Below are 11,919 nucleotides of genomic sequence, written 5' to 3' on the forward strand. Positions count from 1 at the left end.
ATTACACATTCTGATTCAATTACGCATTCATTCAATACACCTATATCAGGTTTGTGGTGCTTATACTTATTACTATTGCATATTGTACTGGAACATTCGTCATTCAATATTATACTATAGGCCTGGAAAATTCATCAACTAACAGTACAAGCCTGTACAGTAATGAGTAAAGCGGACTACAATCATTACAAAACAACTTCTTCGTTACTTATCATTTGTTCTTCATACACTGCTGACACAAACTCGTGCCCGTTTCATCTTACGTTTTCGAAACGGGCTCTTTGCCTAGTTTGTACATAAAATGATTACAATATAGTACAGAGCACAGGGGCACAGTGGTTAGTACTGATGCTTCACAGCTTCAGGGACCTGGGTCCATATCTGTGTTGGATTGGTATGTTTTCCATGTTTAAATGAAGATTCATCCAGGTTTCCTCCCATAGACATTCCATTTAGACTGGCTAAACTGCCCTAGCATAATTATATGTGAATGTATGCTTAAGTGCACCATGACCAGGATTGGTTCTAGTCTTGCTCCTTGTTATCACTGGGATATGCCCTAGATAGATAGATAGATAGATAGATAGATAGATAGATAGATAGATAGATAGATAGATAGATAGATAGATAGATAGATAGATAGATAGATAGATAGATAGATAGATAGATAGATAGATAGATAGATAGATAGATAGATAGATAGATAGATAGATAGATAGATAGATAGATAGATAGATAGATAGATAGATAGATAGATAGATAGATAGATAGATAGATAGATAGATAGATAGATAGATACTTTATTAATCCCAATGGGAAATTCACATTCTTCAGCAGCAGCATACTGATACAATAAATAATATTAAATTAAAGAATGATAATAATACAGGTGAAAAAAACAGACAATAACTATGTATAATGTTAAATATTAACGTTTACCCCCCCTGGTGGAATTAAAGAGTCGCATAGTTTGGGGGAGGAACGATCTCCTCAATCTGTCTGTGGAGCAGGACAGTGACAGCAGTCTGTCGCTGAAGCTGCTCTTCTGTCTGGAGATGACATTATTTAGTGGATGCAGTGGATTATCCATAATTGATAGGAGCCTGCTGAGTGCCCTTTGCTCTGCCACAGATGTTAAACTGTCCAGCTCCATGCCAACAATAGAGCCTGCCTTCCTCACCAGTTTGTCCAGGCGTGAGGCGTCTTTCCTCTTAATGCTGCCTCCCCAGCACACCACTGCGTAGAAGAGGGCGCTCGCCACAACTGTTTGATAGAACATCTGCAGCATCTTAATGCAGATGTTGAAGGAAGCCAGCCTTCTAAGGAAGTATAACCGGCTTTGTCCTTTCTTGCACAGCGCATCAGTATTGGCAGTCCAGTCTAATTTATCATCCAGCTGCACTCCCAGATATTTATAGGTCTGCACCATCTGCACACAGTCACCTTTGATGATCACTGGGTCTATGAGGGGTCTGGGCCTCCTAAAATCCACCACCAGCTCCTTGGTTTTGCTGGTGTTCAGGTGTAGGTGGTTTGAGTCGGACCATTTAACAAAGTCATTGATTAGGTCCCTATACTCCTCCTCCAGCCCATTCCTGATACAGCCCACGATAGCAGTGTCATCAGCGAACTTTTGCACATGGCAGGACTCCGAGTTGTATTGGAAGTCCGATGTATATAGGCTGAACAGGACCGGAGAAAGTACAGTCCCTTGTGGCGCTCCTGTGTTGCTGACCACAATGTCAGACGTGCAGTTCCCAAGACGCACATACTGAGGTCTGTCTTTAAGATAGTCCACGATCCATGCCACTAGGTATGAATCTAATCCCATCTCTGTCAGCTTGTCCCTAAGGAGCAGAGGTTGGATTGTGTTGAAGGCGCTAGAGAAGTCTAGAAACATAATTCTTACAGCACCACTGCCTCTGTCCAAGTGAGAGAGGGATCGGTGTAGCATATAGATGATGGCATCTTCCGCTCCCACCTTCTCCTGATATGCAAACTGCAGAGGGTCAAGGGCGTGTTGAACCTGTGGCCTAAGGTGGTGAAGCAGCAGCCTCTCCATGGTCTTCATCACATGTGATGTCAGAGCAACAGGCCGAAAGTCATTCAGCTCACTAGGACGTGATACCTTTGGGACTGGGGTGATACAAGATGTTTTCCAAAGCCTCGGGACTCTCCCCTGTTCCAGGCTCAGGTTGAAGATGCGCTGTAGAGGACCCCCCAGCTCCGATGCACAGACCTTCAGCAGTCGTGGCGATACTCCATCTGGACCCGCTGCTTTGCTGGCACGAAGTCTCCTCAGCTCTCTGCTCACTTGCGCTGTTGTTATTATGGGTGGGGATGTTTTTCCTATGCTGGTATCAGCAGAAGGATGTGTGGAGGGTGCAGTACTCCGAGGTGAGAGTGAGAGTGGGTTAGGGTGGTCAAACCTGTTAAAAAAGTTGTTCATTTGGTTTGCTCTCTTCACGTCTCTCTCAATGGTGGTACCCCCGCTTCGAGCTGCAGCCAGTGATGATCTTCATCCCATCCCACACTTCCTTCATGCTGTTATTCTGCAACTTCTGCTCCAGCTTTCTCCTGTACTGCTCCTTCGCCGCCCTGAGTTGGACTCGGAGTTCCTTCTGCACGCGCTTGAGCTCATGCTGATCACCGTCTTTAAAAGCCCTTTTCTTCTGATTCAAAAAGCCCTTGATGTCACTTGTAATCCATGGCTTGTTGTTAGCATAGCAGCGTACTGTTCTTACTGGAACTACAATGTCCATACAGAAGTTGATGTAGTCAGTAGTGCAGTCAACAACTTCCTCAATGTTCTCATTATGAGATCCCTGCAGGATATCCCAGTCTGTAGTTCCAAAAAGTTCTCTCAGAGTATTCTCAGCCTCCGGGGTCCACTTCCTGAATGATCGTGTGGTTACAGGTAGGACTCTAACTTTTGGTTTATAGTGAGGCTGAAGCTGAACCAGGTTATGATCTCCTTTCCCAAGCGCAGGCAGCGGGGTGGCGCTGTATGCGTCTTTAACGTTTGCATACAGTAAATCAATAGTCTTATTTCCCCGGGTGTTACAGTCCACATACTGGGAGAATGCAGGTAATGTTTTGTCCAGCGTCACATGGTTAAAGTCTCCAGCGATTAGCACAAGCGCCTCAGGGTGCTGCGTTTGTAACTTAGCAACAGCGGAATGGATGATGTCACTCGCTGACTCCACGTCTGCCCGAGGAGGAATGTATACAATAACAACAATGACGTGTCCAAACTCTCTGGGCAAATAGTAGGGACGTAAACTTACGGCCAACAGTTCGATATCCCTGCAGCAAGTGGAGATTTTGACGTTAACATGTCCAGAGTGACACCACCGTGTATTAACATAGAGAGCGAGTCCTCCTCCTTTGTGCTTACCACAGGTACTTGCATCTCTGTCCGCTCTAACTGTGCTAAACCCGGGTAGCTCCACGTTGGCATCTGGGATGGTGTTATTTAGCCACGTTTCGCAGAAACACAACAAACTGCATAATCCAGAAAATGTATTACGTGGAATCAGTAAATGGTTAGATGAATGATTAGATATTCATTCAGCTCTTAAGCATTACCTGAGTGAAAGCGTGAAACAAAATATCAGAAAACATTTTATTTAAAAAGTTGTTCAGTATCCAATGGTCTGTGGAGAAAGGGTGCACCCCTCCTCTGAGTTTTAAGGTAACACATAGGGCTTATAGCAGTGCTACTTAAAACAGCCTGCAACTCCCAGCAACCCTCGCAATATTATGCAATTGGGCAGATTCAGAGGGCACAGGTTTGTGGGACAAAGGGTAATTAAGAGGGCTCTTTAAAAAGGCGCCAAGTAGACACAGAGAATGATGAGTATCAACTGTATGTGTTTGTTTCCACGCCTCACACACAATTGGATTACAACTACAACAACAGTGGATTTCAGTTCTTCCTAGATGCACGTGTTGTCCTGTGCCAGCTTGTCCATGTGATTTCATCTTGGTTGGATATGTCTTCATCTGGGGTGCGTTCCCAATCACACCAAATCTTTTGTGCTACAACTGGAACCTGGTAGGACAAAACTTTACATTTCATTCAGAGGGCGGTTCACAGGGTGTTTTCATTCCACACTCCATCGTCATCTGCACCTGCTGTATTACACTCTGTTGGACTTTATTGTTAGTGTTTAATTGTTTACTGAGTAGTGCCTTTTGATTAGTTTGGTTTTGTTTATGTAAATAATTATCACCGGGAACTGCGAAGAGCTTTTGTGTATGTGTTTCATCATTATTTGATTAATATATACTTTATTATCTTTATTATTGATTGAGTCATTGAGCAACTTATCAGTGTCTCTGTGTGTGAGTGTGTGCATGCTGGGTCAAGGTTTGGTGTGTCCCTGGGGTCCCTGTAATAAAATAAACAAATCGCCATCTTAGGACGGTGTGAATCTTAGTGTCCTCGCGACCACTCCTGTGTGAGCAGAAGTTTTAAATTCCATCTGAATTTATGTAAATCTCAAGAACTTTGGCTTTAATCATCACAATGAAGTTTTTCCCATACTGATTGTTGAAGCATTAAATAATTGCAGAGCTCTGGGGCTTTACTAGGAACAGTCATCTGTGGTTTGGAGTAACGATCATTAGTAACACCTACGTACCCCAATCTTTTCAAAAGAGAAGCAGGGCATCACTCAGCACCTATGTAGAATAGCAGACGAGCATCCAGCAATGATCAGACCTCCATCACCCCAGCACACACTTCTATTTTTGGGTCTGATTTTGTTATTGCATGGTGTGTATCTGCTGTTTGGATCAATTTTTTTGCTTTGTAAGGTGGAATGGTTGAAGAAGACCCTCCTTGCAGGTCACTTTGTAGGGCAGCTATTAACATTACACTTGTTAAGCTTAGAGTCAGGGCTTACCGGGATAACACCAGATGCTGTATGGCTGTCTCTGGTACTACAAACAAATAAAGTACAGCAACATAACTTTATTATATTCATGCCTGCTAACTGTTAAAAGATGATGATGCTGTCCTTCAATGAACAGGTCAATATGCCACTGCGAGAGTCCATTTGATAATCACCAATCACAGCTATTGACAGGCAAATGTGCTCCACCAGTTGACGAATCTAAGGGGGTAATTAGTATTCTATACAGATACTGGGTGATTGACAACATAATAACATTTAAAAAAAAAAAAGGATTGAAAGGATCTGGTGTAGTCTGTTCACTCATTCATTTCTGTTCACTTGGTTCATCTAATGTGCTATCCCATCTGGGTCACACTTTTAGAAAGCATTGACCTTCGAAGATGAAGTGATATTTGTAGCATGCCCCCATTAATTTCTATGAATTGGTCTTCTGCTAAAGTAAACAAAAGCTTCATTCTAAAGTGTCTTTTAAACTGCAGTAAGTTAGTTTTATGACCAAACTCTGTGAATGATTGAAAAGTACAAGTTAGGGGATGGAGACAATAAAATATCACTAAAAGTCACTGAATATCCCTTAGAGTCCAGTTAAATCAATTATGAAGATGAGGAAAGAGTATGGAGCAGCTTTACATCTGCTAGGGCAGGTCGTTTACAAACACTGAATGATCATGCAAAAAGGTGATGAGTGATGGGGAGCACCAAGAGACCTATAATAACTCTGCAGGATTTACAAGCTATGGTGGTTGAGATCAGAGAGACTATGCAGACAATTGTTGGCTGAGTGCTTCACTAGTGGCAGCTGAATGGGAGAGTAGCAAAGAGAAAACCTCTTGCAAACAGAAGACACTTGAGAAAATCTGAAGTCAGCTGGAAGAAAGTTCTATAGTCTGATAAGGCCAAAATTCTAACACCATGTTTGATGCAAGCTAAGCAATGCAAATTATCAAAAACAACCTATACCTTGAAGGTAGCAGCATCTCGCTGTAGGTCTGCTTCACTGTAGTATGGCTTGCAAGACTTGTTAGGATAACATGAATGCAACAAAATATGGGGAAGTCCTGGAGGAAAACCTGATGCAGTCCTTAAGTAACCTGGACCTTGGTAGAAGATTTGTTTTCCAGCAAGACAACAACCCCGAGCATAACACCAAAGTTACACAGGAATGTGGAGTGGCCGAGTCAAAGTTCAAGTATCAATCCAAGAAAGAATTTGTGACTAACCTTGAAAAAGGCCATTCACTAGCAATCACCATGGAGCGTGCCAAGGCTTGAGCAGCTTTGCCAAGAAAAAGATGGATAAAAAGAGAGAGAGAGATACCTATGCAAACAGGCTTAGGGCCATCATGGCTGCCATTCAGACTTGAAAGGGGTGAATGCTTATGAGATCAATTATTTTGTGTTATATATTTGTAATTGACTTAGACTACTTTGCAATATTTTCACATTTGAAGAGTCTTTTTTGTTGATCAGTGTCAAAACTGCCAAATTAAATACACTATAATACTGAATAAGAATTATAAAGACAACAAAATCATCCTTAAATAACATAATATACTTAAGTCACAGTCAAGTGGCTGAAAAAACCATAACATCAGGAAGATTTAAAAGGTTCTCACAGGCCAGAAACAACACACATCTGGAGGGGGGAGAATGAAGACAGAATGAGAGGTCCAAAGTCACGAGAGTAATGTGGGGTCAGAATAAAGAACATTTTAATGCACTGTCTGGAAAGTGTGAAAGTGGCAGAGTTACCCAAGCAGACAGGCGGGAAATGACACCCACATCAGAAGGCCCATAGCTCAGTAGTTTCTCCTATTTGGTCTTGTTTTTTTGTAACTGGATACACTCACTTTGCTTATACTTTTTTCAGTGTTAAATAGCATATTGAAACTTCAAATTAATTAACATTAGAAAGGAACTCTTCTTTTGCAATATAAATATAACAAATGCACAAATGGAATAGCCGGCCTCAACAGAGTCCTTGAACCCTCCATCAGCCCCAGTACGAAAGGGAGTTTTTGAAGTCACTAGAATGTGGTTCATTAGACTAGCACAACTTATCCCATGAACACATTTACCATATATAAATATACATTTGTAACAACCCCATTCCCCCCCACCACCTTACACTCACACAGACACATTGCTCTACTTAAGAGAGCTTTCAAAGAAAAGAGAAAGCTGCGGGAAACATGAAGAAGTGTGTGTTTTTTCTGACATCATCAGTGCAACAGGGAGCTTGTCCCCCCAAGGACATTTCTGAGGCGTTGATTTGCTCTCTCTTGGGTGAAACGTGTAGAGCTGAATCTAAGCTTTTTGTGTTTAATTTCCTAATTGCACATCAGCATCCAAAACATGAAACATGAAGATAAAGGAGTTAAAATATACAGAATATATACATTTTCAAGCATTGATTAAAGCCTAGAGATGGTGCACATATTGTAAAACAGTGTATTTATGACATTTATGGATATATAAAAATAAAAAAATCCTGGGACGAGATGAGACTTTTTAGCTTGGGAGAGATACTTTCAAGTCCCGCGAGACAAGACTTTGTGCCAAGAGATTTAACCACGCCCGGGGCCGGAAATAAATGAGTAGATGACAAAGTATAACATCGTAAAGAATTCAAAAACGGCATGATACACATGCAGAGCAGGTTAGAGATAATGAAAGTACTTAAATTGGAAAGTCTCAAAAAAAACGATAGTAAAAATCACACAGAGCGCAAACAAACGGAAATTATTACTCGGCGAAATAAAAGAACCGCGAAAAGAGATCAAATATATTGTTTGGATTTAAACTTTAAGTCAGAGACTTGTAGATAGTCTAATTTGTGTTGCCATCAGGGAAAAGTAGTGTTTCTTCGCAATGAAGAGGCATTTTCGCGAGAATTAAAAGATTTGTTGTTTGGTGAAAGTGAAATTATAAAAGAAAAATCTGAGACGAGACAACCTCAGAGATAATTTAAAGACCCGTGACAGATAATTTCAAGTTCCGCAAGACAAGACTTTAAGCGAAGAGATTTGGAAAAGTCCTGCCCACATCTAAAACATTTACAACCACGCACACGGTTCAATCATTTCTCATTCGTGTGAATGCTATTGTCAGACACAGTTCATGTAGAGAGAAAGAAATGATATTCAGTCACTGGGAGTTATACGTTGCATTGTCACGATGTACTGTAATTCCAAACACGGCATCAAAATACAATGCGATATTGACAAAAAGGTAATTCCAAATACTGTTTTTACTAATGTGTTACAGTAAAAGTGTAAAGGTGTAAGTTTAAAAAGTATTTGAGTGTTAATTTCAAAGCCTAAAAGAACGAAAACGTATAATGCAACCAATACCTCTAATGCAAAATGATACATAAATGCAGAGTAGGTTAAAGATTATGAAAGTACTAAAATTCAAAAGTCTCAAAAAACTGATAGTAAAGATCGCAGTAGCGCTAACAAATGGAAATTATTACTCTGAAATTACAGAACAGCGAAAAGAGATAGATAGATAGTCCATATAATCTATCTATCTATCTATCTATCTATCTATCTATCTATCTATCTATCTATCTATCTATCTATCTATCTATCATATACAGGTACTACATTTCACATCTATCTATCTATCTAGCTCAAAAAATTAAAATGACAATAAAAATATCAAATAATGATCTAAAAAAAAATCTTTTTCTAATACTTTCCTACCTTAGATACCTTTCTAAGAAACCTGATATTAAATCTATCCATATAGTTGTTTTATTATGCAATTTCATTAGAGACTTAGAAAATACCCAGGCAGCAGAAACCAAGGGGTATCAGTCTAACATTGTGCACATGCAGAGCAATTGTTTTATATATCTATACTGCAGAGGTGTCCAACTCCTAAAGTGACTTCAGGTTTCCATTTCTGCCACTTCCTTAATTAGTGACTACAGTTACATCCATCAGCATTAGTAATTGGTTAATAATGGAGAAAGTGTCAGGAACAAAAACCTGTAGCAATTGTGGACCTCCAGAAACTGAGTTTGTCATTCCTGCTGTATGGTATGAGCCAAGTCAGGATATGTAACTTGCTCAAAGGCAATTTACTTTGACATCAATGACACAGTGTTAGTTTGTTAGGATATTGACTATACAAAATGTTTATTTTAAATATTATTATTTAGTGCTACAGTTTAGAACTGATTCAAGACATTCATATTTTGAAACTTTTATCTTTTACAGGGTCTTCAGGAATTAGAGCCTGTCCCCGTAGCATCAGATGCAAAGGAAGAACTAGAACTGGATACGACGCCAGTTCAGCATTGGGCAAGTATAAAAAGCTTCATTCATCTGTTGTCAGATCCACTTAATTCAAATCAGGATCGCAAGGCAGCCAGTGTCTACCCAGGCAGCACCAGTAGAAAGACAGGGTAGCAGTCCATCACAGGGTCCATTCAGACAAACATATCAATATATTCATTCAGACTAGGTCAATTTAGGGATGCCAATCAACTTAAGATGCATACTGCACTTATTTGTGATGTGAAAGAGAAACTGAGGTATCTGAAAGAAAAAAGTGAAAGAAGGTGCAAACTCCATAATGACTGTGATGATGATGATGATGATGATGATGATGATGATGATGATGATGGATTCCTGCTCAGGCTTCTGGAGCTCTGCTGCCTTAAAAAAAAAGCTTGTTTCTTTTTTTTGTATTTTTCAGCGTGACTGTAAACAGGTTTGCTCATTTAGGGTAACAACATACAGTAAGTCAGTTAACTGTGTAAGGTCTAGGGGGTCTCGGGTTATCCCAGCAGCACCAGTAATCAGGAAGGTGCAAATCTTGGACATGATGCCACTCCATCCTAGGGTGAGTCCAGAACAATGTTTTCCATATATAAGCAGTGTGAGCACAGGCAAGTTAAGTTATTTTTTCATGGTCAAACTAGTGCTCTTTTACCTTTAGGTTATGTCACTAATATTTCATCCTCACATTTCATATTTATACACTTTATGTTGAGTTTTCTTTTGAAAATTATTTTAAAGTGCTTGAAACGCTCCGGTTAGAATCCATTCAAGCAACTGATATTCTGAACCCTCTTTATAACTTACAGGGTCTTGAGGAGTTGGAGTTAACACTAGCAGCCTCAGATACAAAGGAGGAACCGGCCCTGGATGGAACAGTAACTGACAATGGGGCAAGTATAGAACAACCAATTATTCCTACAGTGTAAGCATAGACAAATAAAGCAGGTCACTCAAGTTCATAGTATCAGTCAATCAAAAGTTAGACCAACAGTAGCCTAATAGTTTATCTAAAGACTTTTTTACTTTAATCATTTTAATGTGCTTCATTGGTATATGTTAAAAATCTGTCCATACATCAGTTTTCTAAATCTCACTTTAAATATTACAGGTAGCTGAGGACCAGGAGTATGCAACAGTACAATTAGATGCAAAAGAGGAACCAGCCCTGGATGATACACCAATTCAAAGCCAGGCAAGTTTAGAAAAAATGATTTCCATATTTCAATAGAATCAAGCATGCATCAATGATAATATAATGGACGAAGTTCATTTTTACTTATCATCTTTCCATCTTCAATGTGCCTTCAATATAGAGCATGAAATCAATCTAATAGTATTCTGAATCCATTTTATCCATTACAGTCTCTTCGTGAGTTACAGACAGTCCACATTACATCAGACTTAATGGATGACCTAACATTGGAAGTGAGTCAAGAGCAACACAGTGTAAGTGAAGAATAAAGTATTCCATATTTCGAAAGTGTGAGTTCAGGTTAGTTAAGCAATGATTTCATGGTCAGACTAATGCTCTTTTACCTTCAGGTTATGTCACTAATATTGCATCCTATCACATTTCGTATTTATACACTTTATGTTGAGTTTTCTTTTATTTGCAATGGTGATGGACAGGTTGACAGACAAGATTAGACAGGAGTCCCCGTGGACTATGATGTTTGCTGATGACATTGTGATCTGTAGCAAGAGTAGGGAGCAGGTTGAGGAGACCCTGGAGAGGTGGAGATATGCTCTGGAGAGGAGAGGAATGAAGGTCAGTAGGAACAAGACAGAATACATGTGTGTAAATGAGAGGGACGTCAGTGGAAAGGTGAGGACACAGGGAGTACAGTTGGCAAAGGTGGATGAGCTTAAATACTTGGGATCAACAGTACAGAGTAACAGGGAGTGTGGAAGAGAGGTGAAAAAGAGAGTGCAGGCAGAGTGGAATGGGTGGAGAAGAGTGTCAGGAGTGATTTGTGTCAGACGGGTATCAGCAAGAGTGAAAGGGAAGGTCTACAGGACGGCAGTGAGACCAGCTATGTTATATGAGTTGGAGTCGGTGGCACTGACCAGAAAGTAGGAGACAGAGCTGGAGGTAGCAGAGTTAAAGATGCTAAGATTTACATTGGGTGTGACGAGGATGGATAGGATTAGAAATGAGGAAATTAGAGGGTCAGCTCAAGTTGGACGGTTGGGAGACAAAGTCAGAGAGGCGAGATTGCGTTGGTTTGGACATGGGCAGAGGAGAGATGCTGAGTATATTGGGAGGAGGATGCTAAGGATAGAGCTGCCAGGAAAGAGGAGAAGAGGAAGGCCTAAGAGAAGGTTTATGGATGTGGTGAGAGAGGACATGCAGGTGATGGGTGTAACAGAACAAAATGCAGAGAAGAGAAAGATATGGAAGTAGATGATCCGCTGTGGCAACCCCTAATGGGAACAGCCAAAAGAAGAAGATGTTGAGTTCTCTTTTGAAAATTATTTTAAAGTGCTTAAAACGTACCACTTAGAATCCATTCAAGCAACTGATATTCTGAACACTCTTTATAACTTACAGGGTCTTGAGGAGTTGGAGCTAACACTAGCAGCCTTAGATACAAAGGAGGAAACGGCCCTGGATGGAACAGTAACTGAAAATGAGGCAAGTACAGTATAGAACAATCAGTTATTCCAACAGTGTAAGCTTAGACAAATAAAGGAAGTCACTTAAGT

General features: G+C 40.3%; 1 protein-coding gene across 1 annotated transcript in view; it reads left to right on the forward strand.

Moving 5' to 3' along the window:
- Positions 1-9,495, forward strand: part of LOC114658276 (uncharacterized) — a 100,722-nt gene extending 91,227 nt beyond the window's left edge. Inside the window, exon 6 of the mRNA XM_028810438.2 lies at positions 9,148-9,495. Coding sequence (XP_028666271.2) covers positions 9,148-9,339 — 192 coding nt within the window. The 3' untranslated portion in view covers positions 9,340-9,495. The remainder of the gene's footprint in view (positions 1-9,147) is intronic.
- The last annotated feature ends 2,424 nt before the right edge of the window (positions 9,496-11,919 follow it).

Source organism: Erpetoichthys calabaricus, chromosome 9 (genome assembly GCF_900747795.2).
Source record: "Erpetoichthys calabaricus chromosome 9, fErpCal1.3, whole genome shotgun sequence".
NCBI lineage: Eukaryota > Metazoa > Chordata > Cladistia > Polypteriformes > Polypteridae > Erpetoichthys > Erpetoichthys calabaricus.